This window comes from Tachysurus vachellii, chromosome 12, assembly GCF_030014155.1.
Source record: "Tachysurus vachellii isolate PV-2020 chromosome 12, HZAU_Pvac_v1, whole genome shotgun sequence".
NCBI classification, from domain to species: domain Eukaryota; kingdom Metazoa; phylum Chordata; class Actinopteri; order Siluriformes; family Bagridae; genus Tachysurus; species Tachysurus vachellii.
The window spans coordinates 1,341,530-1,364,029 of NC_083471.1; the positions used below are offsets into that span (position 1 = coordinate 1,341,530).

General features: G+C 41.5%; 3 protein-coding genes across 7 annotated transcripts in view; 1 reads left to right on the plus strand and 2 right to left on the minus strand.

Annotated features, from left to right (window-relative positions):
* Positions 1-4,735, plus strand: part of lama2 (laminin, alpha 2) — a 104,995-nt gene extending 100,260 nt beyond the window's left edge. For 4 of the 5 annotated variants that reach the window (XM_060884362.1, XM_060884364.1, XM_060884365.1 and 1 more), the window contains 8 exons: positions 977-1,039; positions 1,329-1,441; positions 2,002-2,191; positions 2,441-2,599; positions 2,752-2,905; positions 3,019-3,149; positions 3,335-3,548; positions 4,132-4,735. In XM_060884362.1, the coding sequence (XP_060740345.1) occupies positions 977-1,039; positions 1,329-1,441; positions 2,002-2,191; positions 2,441-2,599; positions 2,752-2,905; positions 3,019-3,149; positions 3,335-3,548; positions 4,132-4,286 (1,179 nt within the window). In that variant the 3' untranslated portion in view covers positions 4,287-4,735. The remainder of the gene's footprint in view (positions 1-976; positions 1,040-1,328; positions 1,442-2,001; positions 2,192-2,440; positions 2,600-2,751; positions 2,906-3,018; positions 3,150-3,334; positions 3,549-4,131) is intronic. The other variant, XM_060884363.1, reaches the window with a different exon arrangement.
* Positions 4,736-6,172: 1,437 nt separating this feature from the next.
* Positions 6,173-9,092, minus strand: LOC132855431 (tripartite motif-containing protein 16-like). Its single transcript, XM_060884374.1, has 6 exons — positions 8,502-9,092; positions 7,922-8,017; positions 7,549-7,782; positions 7,247-7,418; positions 6,970-7,032; positions 6,173-6,866 (listed from the first exon to the last, which is right to left on the minus strand). Exons 1-6 carry the CDS (start codon positions 9,090-9,092, stop codon positions 6,337-6,339), a joined length of 1,686 nt encoding a protein of 561 aa, XP_060740357.1. The 3' UTR covers positions 6,173-6,336.
* A 1,697-nt stretch (positions 9,093-10,789) lies between these two features.
* The window catches only part of arhgap18 (Rho GTPase activating protein 18), a 16,957-nt gene continuing 5,246 nt past the window's right edge, over positions 10,790-22,500 (minus strand). The window contains exons 2-15 of the mRNA XM_060884373.1: positions 21,151-21,341; positions 19,854-20,068; positions 19,609-19,672; positions 18,973-19,103; positions 17,706-17,871; positions 17,456-17,547; positions 17,088-17,165; positions 16,162-16,321; positions 14,955-15,037; positions 14,638-14,844; positions 14,399-14,539; positions 13,805-13,923; positions 13,551-13,606; positions 10,790-13,295 (exon numbers count right to left, since the gene is read on the minus strand). Coding sequence (XP_060740356.1) covers positions 13,204-13,295; positions 13,551-13,606; positions 13,805-13,923; positions 14,399-14,539; positions 14,638-14,844; positions 14,955-15,037; positions 16,162-16,321; positions 17,088-17,165; positions 17,456-17,547; positions 17,706-17,871; positions 18,973-19,103; positions 19,609-19,672; positions 19,854-20,068; positions 21,151-21,341 — 1,795 coding nt within the window. The 3' untranslated portion in view covers positions 10,790-13,203. The remainder of the gene's footprint in view (positions 13,296-13,550; positions 13,607-13,804; positions 13,924-14,398; positions 14,540-14,637; positions 14,845-14,954; positions 15,038-16,161; positions 16,322-17,087; positions 17,166-17,455; positions 17,548-17,705; positions 17,872-18,972; positions 19,104-19,608; positions 19,673-19,853; positions 20,069-21,150; positions 21,342-22,500) is intronic.

A 22,500-nucleotide genomic window follows, 5' to 3' on the forward strand; every position in this document is an offset into this window, starting at 1 on the left:
GTAAAATGTCTCATTGACTAGCATTTATTTTGCTACGTCTAGCATTTACAAATAAATAGCTAATTTATCTAGTAAATATCTAGGAGTTAAATTATCCAATTTTTGCTGCGAGCATTTTCTGTCTAAAAAATTACCTATATTAGTTAGCAAACATTAACTTGCTAGGTTTGTTTGTTTGTTTGTTTTATCAGTAAAACAATCATTTGTTAGCTAGCCAGATTATCTAATGTCACTTGTTCTGTGTAAATGTTAGCTTGCTATGGTACGCTTGTCTGGTAATAATTAATACACCTGTAAGTAAAGCACTATTTTTGCTGTAATCATTTTCTGGCTAGCTGTGTTAGCTTCTTATATTTGCATCTAAGCACCACTTGCTTTATTTCTTGCTGTACAGTCATGTCTAAATGTCTGAACGCATGACCTGGAGCACTATTTTTATTTCATCAGTTATTAAGAACAGTAGGAACTCTCTTTAAGCTCTATTTTGAGCTTGATTATGGAGTCGTTAGTAAACACAGCACCATATTGCTGGCTAAGTGTGCTAGCTGTTTATTTAACGAGATTAGCTGCTTAAGAGCAGATCGCACACTGCTAAGGTAACATAAGTTAACTGGCTAACAGGTTAACAGCCACAGAGCTGGTTTAAATAGCTAGCTAACATTGATAAACTGGTCTACAACTAGCTAAAGAAGTGAAGAGAAAAGCTAAAGGATCTTTTTTTCTACGGAGAAAAATGGCCAATTTTAACTTTCCAGCTTCTAGTTGGAGAGTCTGATGGTTCCTCAGTATAGCAGAAGAACTGAAATCTACTTTTAGGAGCTACTGTTTAGAGTTTATTGTGTTTTTTTTCTGACTGGTGGCAGGATCAAGAATTAACAGTAATAACTGATGAAATTTTACTAGATGGATATTAAAGCTGAGCATATTACAAGCTGCTGCATGACACTGCATTACCCTTTCACCCTGCTGCCCCTAGGCCATGCCTCCTGCTGACGTCATCACCGTTCCTGCCTTGCCTGTCGATGGCCATCACACGGCGGTAATGCTAAGCTAAGACACACACCTCAAATTCTGACAGAAATATATACTGTATAAACTCAACACCAAACATCCCAAGTGTTAATGGTCTAGTATGTCATATTAGATAAACAGAAATCAATCCTTTTTTTACTCAGTAATTAACTTCCTATACCTGAACAGTTAGTATGTTGTGTACTCTTACGCCACCTGCAGGCAAACTGCAGCACAGCGCTTAGAAAGTGTCAAATATTCCACTCTAATCTAAGGCTTTATTATTTGATTGACATTCTGTTCATCCAATCATGTAGGTGTCCTGTGCGTCGGAGGCGGAGCCTGAAGTGCTGGAATTATCAAAGCAATTCGGTCTCTCAAGGAACAGCCACATGGCCTTCGAGTTCGATGACAGGAAAGTGAAGAACAGGTGAACACAAGTCATCATCATCATCATCATCATCATCGTCATCATCCTGATGGGTTCTTTGGTTTGTCCCTCAGGAGGAACCTTTAAATGTTCTACGTACAGGAGGCACAGTAGATCACTTTTAGGAAGATGAGAACTTAGTTGAACCCCAGGATTTCAAGTCATCGCTAAAACTATTATAAATGATGAGCACGAATCATATTCCAGTATGCAAATGTATTCTAATTTGCATATTCCCCAAATGTATTCGTATTCAGTTTTAGGATATTTACAAGAAGTTCTAATAAATCACAGGCCGTATCACCATGGAAACATGTGTGGGATGTGGTAGCTCAGTGGTTAAGGTGTTAGACTACTGATCGGAAGGTCGTGAGTTCAAATCCCAGGGCCACCAAACTGTCGCTCCTGGGCCCCTGAGCAAGGCCCTTAATCCTCAATTGCTGTATAATTGAGATAAATGTAAGTTGCTCTGGATAAGAGCATCTGCCAAATGCCATAAATGCAACACGTTTAGGTATTTTCGATGTAAATCTGTGTGTGTTTTCGTGTGTGTGTTTAAGCCTGACACTGGAGTTTGAGCTGAGGACGGAGGCCGAGTCAGGTTTGGTGTTTTACATGGCCAGAATAAACCATGCAGACTTCGCCACAGTGCAGGTGAAAGAGGGAATGGCTCACCTGAGCTACGACCTGGGCAGCGGGAACACGTCTGTCAGCGTCCCACGCATCATCAACGACGGACACTGGCACAAGGTTTGGTTTTGTTCGATGTTCAGCTGTTTTCGAATCTTTTCATATTTGCAGTAACTAAATTTTTTACTTTTACATATAAAAAAATAACTTGGAGAGTTCAGTGAACATTAATGTACAACATGCTAAACTGGTGGCTATAAGACTCTGACAGATTATCTGTTAGCTACATTAGGAGCAAACGTCACACACCAATCATGTCAAAGTTGATTTCGAACTATAATGTCTGTGTGTGTGTTTGTGTGTGTGTAGATTAAAGTGCGTAGGGATAAACAGAGAGGCATCCTGACTGTAGACGGACGTTACATCAAACACACCGTGAGCCCGAAGAAAGCCGACATCCTGGACGTGGTGGGCATGCTGTATGTAGGAGGTCTTCCTCTTAACTACACCACCAAGCGCATAGGACCGGTACTGCATGTGCACAAACACACACATACACACACATACACACACACACACACACACTTCATAACAATTAACCATAAATAACTGAATAAAAATCTAAATAATTAAATAATATTCTTGCATGTTGCGCTCTGTGTGTGTGTATGTGTGTGTAGGTGGTTTACAGCATAAACGGCTGCATCAGAAACTTCCGGATGACGAACGGGCCACAGGACCTGGAGAATCCGAGCTCTAGCTACCGTGTCGGCTCGTGTTTCACTAAAACGCAGAGCGGCTCCTACTTCAGCGGAACAGGATACGCTAAAGCAGGTTAGCACAGACTGTGTTCTAAATCACACACTGCACTTCTATAGAGTGTGTAAGAATAACACACGACTTTATAAAGCCATGGCTGTGTTTCAATCCGCAATATCTTTTTACAGTGAGCACCTACAGAGTCGGGAACGACGTGACGGTGGAGCTGGAGTTCCGCACCAGCAGCAGCACTGGAGTTCTGCTCGGAATCAGCAGCCAAATAATGGATGGACTCGGCCTGGAACTCGTCAATGGAAGGGTGAGAAAGAGAGAGAGAGAGAGAGAGAGAGAGAGAGAGGAAATAGGGCAAGAAAAGTGTTAAAGGAAAAAAATGATCTAAGAGAAATAAAGGAAATGAGAGGAAGGAATGAAAAAATAGAAAAAAGGTAGAGGAAGAAACAAAGATTGACTTTGAGTTAATTATGTCTCTGACTTTCTGTCCAGCTCCTCTTACATGCTGATAACGGAGTGGGGCGTGTCACCACCATCTCCCAGGGGGCAGAGCTTTGTGATGGACAGTGGCATTCTGTCACCGCCCACAAACTGAAGCACCGCCTGGAGCTGATCGTAGACGGCAAAAAATCTGAGGCGGCCAGTCCGGACGCTAACTCTGCCTCCGCCGATACCAATGACCCTGTCTATGTGGGCGGATACCCTGGTGCGTCAATCAAACTGTTGCTATGGTGATAGAATTTTACAGTTGAGATTGATGATTCAACAGGAAACAAATGCACTGAGAAAGAAAACATGGATATAAAGCTAAACCTCTGCTAAAATAATTGAGACAAAAATATAATATATAATAAGAACTAAGACAAAACAGGCAAACAGTCAGATAACAAACAACCACATGGGGCTTGTTGCCATGGGAACCAACGGGAAGCGTTTTTATTTACACACAATCTTTGTACATGAAGTGATGGTGATAAATCAGTTCATTTGCATAGGCTCCACCCTCACTTTTAAACACACCCCCAAATGTACATATTCATTAAGACAAACACGCAAACAGACATATGATTACTCTGTAGATCCTGTGAGGGAACCGAGCAAAGCTAACTGTGATTTTGTGTTTCTGTCCCTCCTGTGTGTGTGTGTGTGTGTGTGTGTGTGTGTGTGTGTGTGTGTGTGTGTGTGTGTGTGTGTGTGTGTGTGTGTGTCTGTGTGTGTGGTGTGTCTGTGTGTGTCTGTGTGTGTGTGGTGTGTGTGTGTGGTGTGTGTGTGATGTGTGTGTTTTACAGAGGGCCTGAAGCAGTTTGGTTTGACCATCAACACTCCGTTTAAAGGCTGCATGAGGAACATAAAGCTCATTAAAGCAGGAAAAGTTCTGGAGGTTCAACTCAACAAAGCACTGGAGGTCAAAGGGGTCCAGCCTCTCACCTGTCCTGCTGCTTAGACACACACACACACACACTCTTATCACACTCTTATCTATACACTTGACATCAGAAAGTGATTCAGCTCTGGAGAATCCAAACAAATCTTTAATGCAATAGAAGAAAATGAACCCAAACCAAAATTGAACATTTTTCCTTCTTATTTTTCACATAATCCACTGAATCTGAGCTGCCCAAAAAACAAACAAACAGATTATTCAACAAATGCAGCTAAACAAATGATTCTCCGTTGTTCTGAATGCATCCTGTTTTGTGTAAATCCACACTTGACCTCCGTGTTCATGTGATGTTATAATCAACACGCAGCTCATAGACGGTGAAAGTTAATGTGTGAGTTTCTTCAGCAAGGTTTGTGTAGCTTTAGACAACTTTGTTACGTTACTTAAGCAACATTTCAGGAGATTTGTACTTTTACCTGAATATAAATAAAAACGACTGTGTGCTTTAACTTCTGGTTTTATTTCTATCTGTTCATAATCATGACTCATTTGTTCATGTATTTTATTTCTTTTATTTTATATATATATAATATATAAAATATATATATATATATAATATATATATATAAAACAGAAAGGTTGTTGTTTTATTTCATATCTGTTATACAGAAGTTGTAGAGAAAAGTCTTTAAATTTTCTAGCTTTTACTGAATCGGGTATTAGATGAATCGAATCACCGAATGATTCGAATCAGTAAACTGAATCACTAACTGCTTTGACGGATTTTTACTACCGTGAAATAACTCTAATTTCTCCACTTAGGACTGAAATAAACTAACGTCACTATAAATTGTACTGAATACATCTAAAAATCCGAACTTTTTGATATTTAATTTGGATATTTTCCATCAAATAATTAGACAAAACACAACAAAGTGCGGCGTTCCGGCTGTGTCACACTAAAAACAGTCCGGACTACAACAACGTGGAAGCCTTATATTACTGTAACGATACATTAATTATTATTTTTTAATAAGTTTTGATATTTAAACTACTAATATCTCGACTTCAGCGTCTTTAAATGACGAATATGTTTTGGTTTTAAATTTTTTTGTAATTTCTGAAGGTTATTTGAAAACAATACTTTTGTGAAAATAAATAAAATAAAATAACTTTTATTTGGAGTTCACTAAAGTAATAAAGTACATTATTTGAGATTCAGGACAGAGTTATTACCAAGTTACAATCATTATTACAGTCAGAAAGCTTTACTGAATTCTCACTCATTCATCTTCTACCGCTTATCTGAACTACCTCAGGTCACGGGGAGCCTGTGCCTATCTCAGGCGTCATCGGGCATCAAGGCAGGATACACCCTGGACGGAGTGCCAACCCATCACAGGGCACACACACACACACACACACACACTCTCATTCACTCACACAATCACACACTACAGACAATTTTCCAGAGATGCCAATCAACATACCATGCATGTCTTTGGACCGGGGGAGGAAACCGGAGTACCCGGAGGGTACCGCTGCTCACTAGTGAGTGTGTGTCTTAAAATGTGTTTGTGATACATTAGTGAAATGTACAGCTTTTTGTGTCAATATTCTAGATGCTAATTGGTTAGCATGTTTGACTAGAATGCTAATATAAAGTATAACATGTCACTATTATCAGGTATTATCACTAAAGATAATGCAGTTTGAGGATATGAATAAACTGAATCTTGTTTTATGTTTGTTTTATTTCATATCAGTTATACATGAGTGTGAATGTATATGAGGAGAAGATTTACATGTGGAGTAAAGACTTTATATGAGAGCATAAAGCACTACGAAGTACCAACAAATCCCCAAACCTCTATTATATACATTTATACAATTACAGTGTTTACTTTACAAATTTAAAGACCATAACACAATTGTTTTTTGCCCTTTTATTATGTTACGTTATATAGCATGAGTTATAATCCGAGACAGATTCCAAACCCAGTGTTTTAATGACTTATTGTTATAATTTCACCACAGTGATGATCGGTGATCAAGAAACATACATCAATTTATATCATCAGGTTACTAACCATGAAACACAACAGACTTGTTATTGTGGATCATACAACCTCAGAGCTGATGAAATACCAGCCCAGAACCCAGCATATAGAGGCTGAGTGAATGTGGTGTGGACTCTGTGGACAGGTCTCACCGTGTGAGTGACGCTGTAGAAGGACAGAGTTCCTGCACTGTGATCCACATACACTCCTATTCTGGAGGATGATGGAACTCTGAGCTCAGTCTTAATGTTGTTATGATAGAAAGAGAGAGAAGAAGAAGAACAATACAGACACCAGGAATTTTTGTTGCGTCCAAACACACACTCATCACCCCGTCCTTTCCTGCTGATGTCTTTATACGAGACCGATATGTACACACCTCCATCACCGCTCCACTCCACTTCCCAGTAACAGCGTCCACACAAACTCTCCTTACACAACACCTGAGCAAAGCAATCAAATCTCTCTGGATCATAAGAGTATGTCATCTTTTTCATACTGTATCTCACCGCTCTGTTCTTCTTACCCAGCCTAATGTTACAATTTGCCGTGTTGGGATCCAGAGTCAGAGAACAGAAATCTAAAAGTAAAAAGAGAAAAACAAACTGAACAATGTGAACATGGTGAGTTTAATTCACAAAATATGTGGAGAATGAGGAAGCTCTCTGTGTGCACAGATGTACATTTCATAAAATCTTCTCTGCTTTCTGGCTCTGGTGGTGAAATTGTCTTCTCCATTGCTGCAGCTGTTTAGAGAAATGGAACCAAAGACAAACCAGTGTTTAAGTTAAAGCATGTTGGTCAGGCAGAAAACTGCTTACAAATACACACCAGGAATAAATAAACATCTACTGTAGCTAGTAACCTTGTTAAAGTAATACAGTTCAACTTAATTGTCTGTTGCTGAGCAAGTAAAGACGTCCATCATTGTGTTTCTCCAGCAGGAGCAGCTCCTCTTACCATGTGGAGGGATTTTGTTGAATTCCTCCTCACAAAATTCCTCCAGTCTCTTCTTCAGATCTGAGAGAGAATTCTTCACTCCATCAAATGACAGATGTTGAGGGACACTGATGCTGGACGTGTCAAAATCTGGTTTGTTTAATAGAGGAGACTGAGGTCCAGAAGCTAAAGCCTACAGAGAAGAAATGAAATGAAAGACACACTTGTGATGTCAGACAGGGACATTTGTTGCTGCTTTAATGAGAGGTGTTTTAGAGAGTGTGAGGAACATCTGACTCTGTAGATCAGACAGTGTGTGTTACCTGGAGGAAATGGATGTGATCGTGTGTGTGTGAAAGCTTCTCCATCTCAGTGACTCTCCTCTGAAGATCATCAATCTCCTGCTCCAGTTGCTCCAGGAGTCGTTCAGTTCGACTCAGTTCAGCCTTCTCCTGAGCTCTGATCATCTCCGTCACCTCCGAGCGCTTTTTCTCCATGGAGCTGATCAGCTCAGTAAAGATCCTCTCATTGTCCTCCACTGCTGTCTGTGCACTGAGCTGTTAGGAGACACACAACACATGAAGGTCCATTTAAAGCTCATCTCTCATTCTCTCTCTTACTGGGACTCTAAATGACTCCATGTTGTCCATGTTGTGTGTGTTTCTAGGAGCAGCTCTGTCTCTGCTCACTGCTCACCTTTATAGTGTTCACAGTCTGTTTCAGCTCCTGCACCTTCTTCTGCTTCTCCTGGAGTCTCTGCTGGAATTTCATCTGTTCTTTCTTTAGCTCATGCTAAACACAAACCATTAATATTTCTTATTATTCTTAGTAATTACACCTACTTCTACTTTAGAAGGTCTTGCGTGGTTTGCACAGAGTCCTGACTTCTGCCCCCTTGATCATTTGGGATGCTGACAGTTTACCCCACTTCCAAGTTGAAATCATGCAATATTAAAGCAAGCACGTGTGTGAAGGTTAAGTGTCCACACACATTTGACTAATGAGATGGCAAGTTGGTGTAAATCTAGTTACACTTTTCCTTGTACTACTAATGTAATAGGCTGTTGTGTATGTAGCACATGGATATTTTTAGTGTGATGAGAATGCATACAATGTGATGACTCACTAATTTGTTTACTAACTGGTCTGACCAGATTACAATTAACCCTGAATGATGAACAATTTTAACACACTTAACAATATCATAGGCTTTTACAATTTCCTTTGGATTGATAAACACAACAGAAATATTCATTTAAACATTATTACTTCTCACCTGTTTCTCAACTCTTCCTGCTGCGGCTGTGACGGTGTCGTGTCCTCTGTGTTTATCCATCGTACACAGATAACAGATGCAGGTTTGATCTGTACGACAGAAGATCTCCATCAGCTTGTCGTGTTTAGAGCAGATCTTCTTGTGTAGTTTTGTTGAGGCTTCAGTTAAAGTGTGTTTTATAAAAGCATGAGATAGATAGTGAGGTTTGAGATGAGTTTCACAAAATGAAGCCACACACACCAGACAGGACTTGACGGCTTTGTGTTTTCTCCCGGTGCAGAAATCACACTCCACATCTCCAGGTCCAGCGTAACAGTGATCAGGAGAAGCAGCTTGGACTTCAGTCTTCTTCAGTTTCTCCACCACTTCAGCCAGCATGTTGTTTCTGCGTAGAACAGGCCTTGGTGTGAAAGTGTCTCTGCACTGAGGACAGCTGTAGACGTCCTTCTGATCCTCCTGATCCCAGCAGTCATTAATACACACAGTACAGAAACTGTGACCACAGGGGATAGTTACCGGATCATTCAGGAGATCAAGACACACTGAACAGATGAACTGGTCCTGATCTACTGAAATACTCGCCTTAGCCATGTTCTTCAGACTCTGAAGAGTGAGAGAGAGAGAAATATGCGGATACCAGTTTCGTTTTCTCAGAAGAAACTTTCAGATTTCCTTGTGTGACAGAGTAAGTGGGTGGAAGTATAAAGCATATATCTTTTGATAATCTCCATGATTATGAATAATATAAGGTTTTATGTGTTTTATATTATCTTAAAGTTCTTCAAAAGAAAGAACTTCAGTCAGTTAAAATCACATTGGTCAAGCAGATAGTTGGAATTGGTTTTTTTTCACAGCAAACAGGAATGGCCTCAGCCCTCCTCTGTTTGTGGAGTCCAACACTTTCTGGGCTTCACGAGAAGACTCAGGAACAAGAAGACTCAGGGCAAATACTTGTGGACCGCTGAAGCACAGGAGGCTTTCGAAGCCTTGAAGAAGAGGCTGACTTTGGAGTAGGGGCTGTTCTGTTCTAATGATCAGGACCTAAAAAGGAGCTGCATTCCTGCGCATATTTCTCTCACCAACTGATGGCACCAGAGAAAAACTACAATGTAGGGGACCATGAGCTCCTTGCTGTCAAACTGGCCTTAAAGGAATGGACACATTGGTTGGAGGGGGCCAAGCATTTGTTCCTCACTCAGACAGATCACAAGAACCTTACCCACATCCAGCAGTGACTGAATCCACAGCGAGCCAAATCCAGGTGGTGGCCCACCCAAAAGGCTCTATGTTGCAAGTCTGGTCTGAACCCATAGGTTCTTAAGGTCGTTAGAACCTTAGAGTTCTTCCGGTGCTGATTCTGGTGGCCCACCATGGATCAAGACATTCGGCCTTCATTGTTGCCTCTACCAGCCTTTCATCAGGTTTTCACCCTGTGTCAGACAGAGAGGGTAAATCAGGACTTGGTTCGTTCCCTCCATTGCCTGGCTGCCTCTAATCTGGCAACATGGGTCAGACACCTGATGTGGGTCGAGTTTGCACATAACACACTTTAGCACTCCGTCCTGGGTATGTCCCCTTTCAAATGCCAGTTCGGCTACCCTACATGTTTGCTGTGCAGGAGAGGGAGCTAGGGGTCCCAGCTGTGGAACAAATGGTGGCCCAATGCTGCAGGGTATGGCAGAGAGCAAAAACTGCCCTTCAGGCATCCACTCAGAGGAGCATCCACACAGCTAACTGCAAGAGGCTTGCGGCACCCACATTCCGCCCAGGTCAGAGGATCTGGCTGGCGACCAAAAATCTCCCCTTGATGAAATCAGTGGGTGGGTTTCCTCGCTGAATTAAGTTGGAGACTGCCAGAGCAGTTTCCCAACTTGCTTCTGTGTGTTTTCTCACATTTTTCTTCCTTGTCTGCATAGTGCTATGGTATGGTATGGTATGGTATGGTAGGTGCTATTCATTTGAGGAACGTAATGTCAAATCCTGCGTCTGATGTTTCCGCAATTACTCTACATTACTTTTGTTACCGTAATAACTAGTTTATATAACTAGTATAAATATCTGTCCGGTTCTCTGCCCACTTTCTCTCACATCTATCCAAACGTGCTAACCACTAAGCCACCGTGACCCCCGTCTCTATTATTATATTTAGTAAATAACAGTTAAACCAAAGGAATCAATTAGACTCTGATTCAGACTCCACAAACTCATTAAATATATTAAAACATCATCCTCAGAGTCGATAAACACATCACGGAATGAAATACGTGAAACATGCAATTACAGTGAAATTGATTTACAAAACTTAAAACATTGTTTATTGGTTATTAACGAACGACAGCAGTCAGTTTCTATCGTATTCACAGTATAAAACAGTCACAACTATAGAAAAAAAACACCTGATTCTTTTGAAATGTCAGCTTTACATCATTTATAACAATAAAAAAAAGCAAAAGATCCAAATTTCCACAGGAGTGTCTATGCATGCAGACCTGCTGATGTGTAGCAGTGACGCTAAAGACTTTAACATGACTGCTTTTATTGAAGGAGCTTTAATTCAGTCCAGTGAGCAATCGTTAGGCGCCTTAAGCAAAGCGACTGGATTCTATCTTAGTGTGTGTTAGTGGTTAAAAGCAAATGAATACATGTGTATTATTCAAGGTGAGTTCATTAGCAAACGTCGAGGATAAAACATGCACTATATTTATGTTATGGAGCTCAGTTCAGACTCTAGTGAAAGCATGAATTAGTGAAAGTATAATCAGATAACTGAAGAAACTCCAGCTACAGTGCACAAGAATGAAATGTATGTTTATGTAAATAGACACGCCCACAATTACCCATATATGGTAATTATGCTGTAATCATGTTAATTTTGGTCTAAACACCTTGTAGTGCTTATGCTCAGGGACACATGGATATAGCTAGAGGTGTAGCTAGACTAAAAATGTAGCTGGTCTTTGTGCAAGTAAAAATCAAGTGCTTTCAAGTCAAACATGATGCAAAGGGAAATCTGTGTGAACGTCCATGTTCCTGTCACGTGGACTTGGTGGGTTAAGCCTCAATTCCTGGCTCGGTTTTTTGACGAGTTCTGGAACATTTTTCCGAGGGTCAAAATTAAATCAGATGATTTGTTTCTGTGACATTTGAGGTTAAAGCATAGCTAATAGTGTAGCTTACATTACCAGCATATTTTGTTCTGTACTACGTAACTTAATAATAATAATAAACTAACATTTGAATTCATTTTCTGATTTAGTGACTTTTTTTTGGAAACATCCAATTTTTCTCCTGTTCCTCACTAAAATGTGGCTGCAGACAAAAAATCCTGTCACTTATGATTCCTCGGAAATCTAAATGTGCTCGGGTAACTGCTTCACACACAGATTCATTCACTCATCTTCTACCGCTTATCCGAACTACCTCGGGTCACGGGGAGCCTGTGCCTATCTCAGGCGTCATCGGGCATCAAGGCAGGATACACCCTGGACGGAGTGCCAACCCATCACAGGGCACACACACACACACACACACACACTCATTCACTCACACAATCACACACTACGGACAATTTTCCAGAGATGCCAATCAACCTACCATGCATGTCTTTGGACCGGGGGAGGAAACCGGAGTACCCGGAGGAAACCCCCGAGGCACGGGGAGAACATGCAAACTCCACACACACAAGGTGGAGGTGGGAATCGAACCCCAACCCTGGAGGTGTGAGGTGAACGTGCTAACCACTAAGACACCGTGTCCTCACACACAGATTCATTTAGTTTAATTTCATCAAACAAAAAAAAAAAAAACACGATCCACTATACATTTCATTCTGGGTTTAGATTTATCTTTCTAAACTTTTTTCAGGACGGTCGTGTAAAACCTTTCGTTACACAGTCTGGAATATACAACAGCACTAATATGACTGAAGTGTGAAAATATTCCTGAAGGAGTGAAATATTAGCAGCAGTACTTAAAGAAGGACGCTGTGTATATTTCAGACCAATCTGTGCTGATCTGGGACTCCGTGTGTTAGCTAGTTAGCAAGTGTACAGTTTTGTGTGTCACAAATTGTTTATTCCTCCTGATCCTAGTGGACACAATTCATTTAAACTGTTATGAGGATACCACAGAGAGAGAAAAAGCAGCACGTTAATGTAAAAAATATCCCGATTACATTAGCTTCATAAGCATGAGAGTGTCGGGGGAAATGTGCTAAATGTGCAACGTGGCAGTTTATAATCTAGTTTATTTTGGCTATCTGAGCCACCTTACGCCCACTGTGTGTTCACTGTGATGTACGTTAACGCTCAGTGTTTTAAAGATATGATGATTTTGGCAGTGTTTCCCCCGGAGTACAGTACTGCTAACAGAAAGAACAAACAAAACAGTAATCAGTCATGGATAATAAATGAAATGTTGATGATTTTTAGCGCTGATTAATTCTCCCTTCAGCGTCTTCTCTTCCCTGTTACACACTCGTGTCAAGTGTCCACTGATCCGTCGTGTTCATATTAAATCACAAATTACTCATTTTAAAAAAGATCACATTCCCGAGACGACGTTCTACGCCGACGCAGCTACAAAGTGCAGAGCAGAAGGTACGGCCTACGGGAGACGATGTGGAAGAAATGGAACTTTCCCTTTAATCTCGCGCTCGCCTGTGATTGGTCAGTCATTTGTTTGGCAGGTCGCGGAAAGAACGTTAGCGCTGGACCGACTTGATGACCCACTCGGCTGTGGGGTTGAGCTCCAGGAGGGCCTTCATGTATGTTTCTTCATCCAGACAGCGCTCCTCTACACACACACAAACACATACACACACAGAGACACACATAAACCTTGGAAATCATTTCATAAACACTGTTGTTAATTTTGGAAATGTTACAACAATGCAGTGCTGCAGGAACAAGTACTAAACCCATAGCATTTTAACACTGTGTGTGTGTGTGTGTGTGTGTGTGTGTGTGTGTGTGTGTGTGTGTGTGTGTGTGTGTGTGCGTGTGTGTGAACGCATGTCCAGCGTATAAGGTGTGAGTGTGAATTACTCACTGATGTTCCCTCCGATCTCATATAGATACAGATCCTCTCTCTTCACCAGAAGTGAGCTAAAACAGGAAACACACACACACACTTTACAGATAACACTCCCGGGTTTTCATCATTACTGTCCCTGCTTTCTGTATTTCAGTGCTCTGAATGCGTATGTGTTTAATATGATGTATCATGGTGTATCAACTGTGTGTATGTCTCTGTGTGTGTGTGTGTGTGTGTGTGTGTGTGTGTGTGTGTGTTTGTATGTTTACCTCTCCTGGCTGAGGAAGCGTGTAAGAATGTCTGATGCTCGGAGCTCTTCAGTCAACTCGACCGCCATAGAGACCTTTGAGAATTGTGGAGCCTGGACCCTGATGATTCCCCCGTCCATCTTACACACACACACACACACACACACACAGTTTTTAGATGTTCAGTTATTGACAATACTCAGTGCATCATTCATGAGGAAGCATTACATTGTGGTATAAAAGGAATGAAAGACTGAAAGATCCTCATTCCTTTCCGGGATATTACATGCACTACCGCTAACTGTCCACCAGAGGTCACAATATACTACAGAAAATGACAACTGACACAAGAGGGACAGGTCATGTGGTAAATGACCAAAAACAATTTAAGGCAAACGTAACATTTTCAGTGTATCTATTAAAGTAAAAATAATTTTATTTTATCATCAGTAAAATTCATTACTATTTACTAGAGTTATGTCTAATGCATCCTGAAAACATCCTGAAAACAAGCTAGAAGTAAAAACCTCATAAAAGATTAGCTACAGCTTTTACATCTGACTGTTAGAAAGTGCTGACACTGGAGACTCCTTCCATAAACGTCTTCAGTCTCACCTCGGTGTTCTTCTCTACTTTCTCGCTGTTCCTCTCGCGATCGTAGGCCATTTTCTTCAGCAGTTTTTTCACAGCTCTTTCTCGGTTCATCTTTCTCTCCATGTTCTGTTTCCGCACCTGCGTCATCACAAACTTCGGGATCTGGAACAGAAATGGCACAGCAACAAAAATCTTTCATTTAATTGGATAACGTAAGGATTCGATATATATTATAATAACATATAGAGACTTGTGCATACGGTACAGAGCAGGTCCTGGTATCGTATGAGCAGCCTGACGATGTTAGCCATGCTTGTTGCCATGGTGAACTCCTGCTGACCAGAGATTTTGCTCCGAAATCCTTTAAACATGAAGATGTTGGGCGCCATCACCATGGCAACGTTATTCAGCGTCATTTTGTTGCGCTCCTTGTGGTCGATGACTCGCTGCAGGAACTCCAACAGCGCCTGAAGTTTACAGTTCACAAGGTCCAGGTGTGAGCAGTGAGACGTGTCAGAAAAGTCAGTGTGGATCTTTGGGAACGTGAACAGCAAACAGTGTAAGTGAAGCAAAATACCTTCAGGGTGTCTCTGCTGGACGCCGGCAGAAGAAGCACAAGCAGATTGAGTGCCTGAAGCTGCTGCTTCTTTGTCGGGAATTCTACAGAGACGTATACGTAGGTCACCTTTACAGATGCAGCATCGCAGATTAAATGACATTTTACACACAAGATTCAGTTATTTTTCACCAAAGTCCAGAACAGTGTTGTTAAAAACAGTAGAGCAGTGGTTCCCAAACTGGGGTACGCGTACCCCTGGGGGCACGCCACGTGACGGAGGGGGTACGCCACGTAACGGAGGGGGTACGCGAACAAAATGCTGAAATGTACTGTTAATGTAATTATACTGCACCTAATATTCAACCAGACATGTATTTCTCAGACTAAACATAAAGACGTGTCCCCTCTAGTGTACTTACAGCAAAGTAGCCAGTTAGTGCCATAAAAGGTCAAATTCATGACATCCAATCAAATTACCCCATCTGCAGTCAACTAAAATCTGCTTTAGCAGATCGCACTTGGAAAACATTACTGCCCTTCTCGACAACATACCTGTGCGAAAGTGGGTTTTCAGCGCTTACCAGCATAAATAACAAATATCGACACAGATAGTTGTATGGAGAATGATTTAAGACTAAAACTGTCTTCGATACAACCAAACATCCCAGAGTTATGTAAGTCATTTCAAGCACATACATCTCATTAAACGGTGAGTCATTTAAAAAAAAAAATCATAAAAATATATATGATTTGTATACTAAAGTTGTTTGATCAAATAAGTTATTTTATGAAGGTAGATGTGTTTAAAATGCAGCTTTAAAAAAATCAAGACCACAATTAAAAGGGTTGGGGGGGAGGGGGGGTTACACGCAGAATGATGTTAAATCCCTGGGGTGTACATCTCTTTAAAAAGCTTGGGATCCACTGCAGTAGAGGATTATCTGAGATTAGACAAGATTAGACGTGATGGTTTTATATCTGTACTTTTATCCCAGGTTACAATCTTATCACCATATGATAGTTACATGTTTACCTTTAGCTGTTCCTTTAACCTTAAACAAACTGGGGCGGTGTCTCATTCTAGCTTCGGTTTCTGTTTCTAGTGCAACACTTTTTAAAGAGTCGAGTTCACTAATTGTATCTAACGTGTGACTGAAATGTAAATAATTGGTCACTCTTTGAACAGGATGGATGGATTCACACGCGTGAGTGAACGTGAACTCACTGAGCACAGAGAAGAAAGCACTGAAGTACTCCACTGTCAGGAGAGGATGAGGAAGCTCTCTGATGAAGAGCTTGAGCACGCTCGCTGCGTCGTGCTGCTTAAGATTCTCCCAGGGAAACAAGCCATCGTAGAACTTTAGTTCCAGCTCCTGACACACAGCCTGCAAAAACAAACACACACACATCACCTCAGCGTTTGTCATCGTCCACACCCGGTTCTCCTCCCGTTTGTTCACACACGCAGATGCCAAAACACTCACATGATTTACACACATCGAACAGGAAAACAGAATAAACCCAAATAATAACTAAATGCATCCAAACCGTTTACTGTCCACACTCACAATAATCCACATTCACTTACACCTTTTACTTTTCACACACACAATAATCCACATTCACTTACACCTTTTACTGTTCACACTCACAATAATCCACATTTACTTACTCCTTTTACTGTTCTCACTCACAATAATCCACATTTAATTACACCTTTTACTGTTCACACACACAATAATCCACATTTAATCACACCTTTTACTGTTCACACTCACAATAATCCACATTTAATTACACCTTTTACTGTTCACACTCACAATAATCCACATTCACTTACACCTTTTACTGTTCAGACTCAAACTAATCCACATTCACTTACACCTTTTACTGTTCACACTCACAATAATCCACATTCACTTACACCTTTTACTGTTCACACTCACAATAATCCACATTCACTTACACCTTTTACTGTTCTCACTCACAATAATCCACATTCACTTACTCCTTTTACTGTTCAGATTCAAACTAATCCACATTTAATTACACCTTTCACAAGATTCATGTATCTATCTATTTGTCCATGGCATTAGACATATGTCATTTGAATAAGAAAGGGTTAGATATCCTTGTATATTTCTCTCTCACCTTCACTCTGGTGGCTGCTCCAGGGACCCGCAGAATCCCCTCAGTGTCCAGCCCTTCATCTTCTATGTGGGAAATTAACTATAAAAAATTTGTAATCAATTTATTTTCCTGCTTAACAAGAAGACAGGAATAAACCACCCCCCCCCTTTTCATTATAACAATAAAGAGTTAAAACTGTAGTTAAAATCCTTCTCTAGCTCTATATTCTGTTCACTCTCAGTAGAAAAGAGAGATCATCAGTGACATAACGTGATCCTCTTTATGAGATCCTGATGCTATGCTAACATTGTTGCATATACTGTATGTTAGATAATTGTCATGGTAAAGAAATCGGATTTGGGAATCGGATTCATTCCTTACACACGTACCCGCTGAAGTATGATTGGCACTCGGGTCCCTGGCATCATCTTCTGATCCTGATCTAACAGCGTTGTCAGAGGAACCCCAAACAATCCAGACTCTGAAAAACACCACTTTAAAGATCACACTGGAATTTGAAAGATTTTAATAAGCTCAAAAAAGAGTTTATTATGTGTAATAATTTATTTTTTCTAAACCACACAGATTTAATCCTTGAAAACTAGGAATATGGATAAAAGTTTTCTGCCCAGGACTGACCTTTGACCTTTATCCGGAGAGGTTTGTGGGTCTTGAGGTCGATGGCGGCTGTGTCGAACAGAGCGCTCACCTCGATCAGGATGAGACGGTGGACCTTCTTCATGTCGGCCGGGGACAGATCGCCCACTTTAGTCATTCCTGTCTTATCTCTTACTACCCTGAAATCCTACAGAGGGGGGGTGGGGGCAGGACCATATGAAATGAGAAAGAAAAGAGGGAACACAAAAAGATGAAGAATGTAGGTTATGAGAGAAAGAGAATGAAAGAATATGTAGAGAACAATAATGTATTGTTATTATATGCATTCATTCAGTGTCCAGTACAGTGTAAAATAATTGGCACAGAACATGTGATATCTCCATAATACACAACAGAGAGAGAGAGAGAGAGAGAGAGAGAGAGAGAGAGAGAGAGAGAGAGAGAGAGAGAGAGAATAATAATATATAATAATAATAATATAGGGGGGCACGGTGGCTTAGTGGTTAGCACGTTCGCCTCACACCTCCAGGGTCGGGGTTCAATTCCCACCTCCGCCTTGTGTGTGTGGAGTTTGCATGTTCTCCCCGTGCCTCGGGGGTTTCCTCCGGGTACTCCGGTTTCCTCCCCCGGTCCAAAGACATGCAGGGTAGGTTGATTGGCATCTCTGGAAAATTGTCCGTAGTGTGTGATTGTGTGAGTGAATGAGAGTGTGTGTGTGACGCCTGAGATAGGCACAGGCTCCCCGTGACCCGAGGTAGTTCGGATAAGCGGTAGAAGATGAATGAATGAATGAATAAACACTAGAGGAAAGAGGTTTATTGCGATCTATGGTGCAATTGTGCATATGGGCCAGCAGGTGTCAGCAGAAATCGTTCTACATGACATTAAGAGTGTTATAAATCCTACAGTCTCGTTGTTATCTGTGAAATATACACCATGCTAATCTCTGTTAAGGCTTTATAAACTCTCTCAGATGCTGAGAGATTTATTCCACATTTGTTTCTCTAAAACATCCCAATCCAACACACACACACACACGCACACACACACACACAGAAACCATCCTGTGTAGAATCAACACACTCATAAAGTGTTTATTTAATAACTTCATTATTCAGGGGCAAAGATCTCTACAGCAAAACACACACATTCCTTTATCATGTAACGACCAATCAGAGCGAGCCACTGTACATGTGCACACTCTGTAAACTTTGCTCTTGCATACATACACACACACATACACACGGGAAATCAGTGCAGGTGTTAATGTTTGACGCGCCTCACTCACAGGTAGCCTGTCGTCAGCCTCGTCTACAGGCGGTGTGACCTTTGACCCCTCCTTGTAGGTCAGCGCCTGCTCAGAGAACGACACCTCTTGGTCGATGTCCGTCTCTGTGTCGGCCACGCCCTCGCCGTTTCCTATGGCCACGCCCATACACGTGAGAACATGTTCAGAAGATCAGAAAAACAGACGAATCACAATGTGACAATTATTTTGTGTGTGTTTGGAGATCAGTGTTAATTTATATCAGTGAGCAGCTAATTAACGCACTAAAAGTTCCAAACAATAACATTCGCTACTCGTAAACTACTTTAGCTAATTATCAGACTGATATTTTAAAGATCTGACATTCGCTGTGTCCATTTTTATCGATTGTTTTTACTTTATTTCAGTAGCTAGTAAGATGGCTAGCTAATTAGCATGCTAATGTTTCAAGATAACATCTGGCCTACTAGAAAATTAGCTACTTTAATGTCATATGCTAATATTTCAGAGATGGAACATTTTCTGTGTGGTTTATCGCATGTTTCATGTTTATTGCAAGTGTGTGTGTGTGTGTGTGTGTGAGAGTGTGTGTGAGTGTGTGTGTGTGTGTGTGGCATGCAAAAGGTTAGTGTTGACTACTGAAACTCAAAAACCCACCAGATGATGTTTCTTCTTCCTTTTTTGTATTTTCACTTCCTCCTCTGGACTTGGATTCATCATCCTTAGGTAACAGAATGAAAAGTTCAGATGTGAAATTCAGAACTACCAGAAAGGCTACGAATAGAACGATAGAACAATATGACTTCATTTATCATCTAATGCGTCTCTCATCTGTTGCCTGTAATTATTTAATTATTCAGGAAGGTCTCTGGATGATGACCTTTGACCTGTAGTGTCCTGACCTTGGTGTCCTGAGGTTTGAAGATGTCCCTGACGTCGGGGACGCTGTGGGGTTTGTTGCGTTTGCGTAGCGTCTCCAGGCGCTTGTGCACGGCAGCGGCTTGCGTGCGCGTCAATGTGGATAGCAGGACCTTACCGTCGTCGTCGTCGGTCACCGACTCGTCAAACAGAGTCGCGAGACCCGCCTCTGTTAGCCACGCCTCTTCCTGCTCGCCCTCTAACAGGACAGGAAACAAGGTAAACTATCAGGGGCAGAAAATAAGCTGTTTCTCAGACGCTATTAAACATTAGCACGCAGTGACTTTGACAATTTGGAACATTTTAGCAGGAAAGTTCATTCATTCATCTTCTACGGCTTATCCGAACTACCTCGGGTCACGGGGAGCCTGTGCCTATCTCAGGCGTCATCGGGCATCAAGGCAGGATACACCCTGGACAGAGTGCCAACCCATCACAGGGCACACACACACTCTCATTCACTCACACAATCACACACTACGGACAATTTTCCAGAGATGCCAATCAACCTACCATGCATGTCTTTGGACCGGGGGAGGAAACCAGAGTACCCAGAGGAAACCCCCGAGGCACGGGGAGAACATGCAAACTCCACACACACAAGGTGGAGGTGGGAATCGAACCCCCAACCCTGGAGGCGTGAGGCGAACGTGCTAACCACTAAGCCACCGTGACCCCCAGCAGGAAAGTTGTTTTATAAAAAGCAGCTCAAAGACGTTCTAGGTCTTAATTCCCCGGATTCAGCTCACAACCAGCTCCACTTCACTGTGGCTTAGAAAAGCAGTAGTTCAGCTAATGATTATGAATCTGCTTTGTGACTAAAAGTAAATTCCACTTTAACACCATCCAGAAAAATTATCTGGGAAACAGGATTTAAAGTAGTGAAAGTCCATGTTGTTTTTCATGATGCAGAGATTCTGCACACAGATATTTAACTTTACTGGTGTTAAAGCGGACAATAACAGGTCCATCTCCTGCTTCCTGCCGTGAGGAAGTCACAGCTTCCACTTCCTGTAGAGATGTGTGTTTATTTCATGTTTCCTCTCCTGTGAGGCTGGTTTTGAGCCTTTCCTGTTCTTTATGACTATTATTTTTAGTACTGTACAAAAAACAATTATACATGAAGGGTCAGAATACTTATAAACACGCACACACACACACTCGCACACACACACACGGTTTTTTATCCATTTATAGTTACATGGATTGTGATGGATGGTCTGTGAGACAGTGTCTTGACCCATGAACGAATCGATCGGTGAAACTCGACTACACTCTCACCATCGGCTACTTTGAGCTGCACCTCTTCCTGAGGCTCGGCGTCACTGTGCTGAATAATTTCCATCTCCTTCCAGTAGTCGTCCATGGCCAACTCGTCCAGCGAGTCCTGAGAGCTGCGGCGCTGGTACGGCGGCTTAGGGCCCGATGACGCCGCTCGAGTCCGCTGCACATTACAGTGAGCCGGCTTTCGACTGTGGAGAGATGAGAGGACGGAGAGGAAGGTGAGGATGGAGAGGAAGGTGAGGATGGAGAGGATGGTGAGGACGTTTAAATGAAGGACGACTTTCATGAGAAGGAGTCATGAAAACATCACAAGACAAACTGTGTGTCTAATACAGACAGGAAACAGTATATCACAATAACAACATGGGGTTAGTATTAAATAATACTATAATAAGTGTTTTGACTAAGAAGTGATATATTAATTTAGAATTATTATTATTATTATTATTATTATTATTATTATTATTATTATTAACACCATTAACAGCAACTAAAACAAGCCATGTGAGTCATTTCCATCTGACGTAAAAGCTTCAGCTTCTTTTGTTTCCCCTGCATTGTTCTGACTTTTTTAATCCTGCAGTCCAATGAGAGCTAGGAAGTGTGTGTGTGTGTGTGTGTGTGTGTGTGTGTGTGTGTGTGTGTGTGTGTGTGTGTGTGTGTGTGTTCAGGTACACACACACACAAACGCACAGGAAGAGAGCAGTGAGGGTGATCGTTAGGTCTCTCTGTGTAAAATGAGTCTGAGTTGTCCTAAACAGCAGACTGCAGGGTATCAGTAACACACACAACATTTCTGACAACACACACACACACACACACACACACACACGCACACACACACACGCACACACACAGTAGTTGGGCATTTTGTTGTACAAGCAGCACAGACAGCAGGAGACTGAATAGAGTAAAGAGAGCAAACATTCCATTCTTATTCTCCAGGTGTGTGTGTGTGTGTGTGTGTGTGTGTGTGTGTGTGTATGCAATACCATGCAATATTCAAAACCCTGGTGTTCCATTGAGAAATAGGCAGCAGTATCATCATGATCCCTGTGCTATGTAGGCCAAAGCTGTAAAGTTTAAACTGCTAACCGATCAGCATTTATTCCCAACAACCAATTAGTGTACAGCATTTTGTACCAGCAACCAATCAGTGATCAGCAGTGTTTATCCACATGTATAACACTTTGTTGTTATTTTGAATCTCTTGGTGATATTTACAGTAATAGATCTCATTCCCTTTTAGCTGTAATAATGTCATGTTCCTGTGTTAATAGTCATGTATCAGGACACACAGTGTGAGATGCTGAACAACTCCACAAACCTGACGCAGGACAGGATTTC

Bases quoted from the DNA above. Each gene is read 5' to 3' on its own strand.
- LOC132855431 (XM_060884374.1), bottom strand. From the start codon at position 9,092: ATGGCTAAGGCGAGTATTTCAGTAGATCAGGACCAGTTCATCTGTTCA. The intron at 7,419-7,548 runs GTAACACACACT...TCTTCTCTGTAG, and splicing joins ATCACATCCATTTCCTCCAG to GCTTTAGCTTCTGGACCTCA. The intron at 7,033-7,246 runs GTAAGAGGAGCT...TTCTCTAAACAG, and splicing joins CAACAAAATCCCTCCACATG to CTGCAGCAATGGAGAAGACA.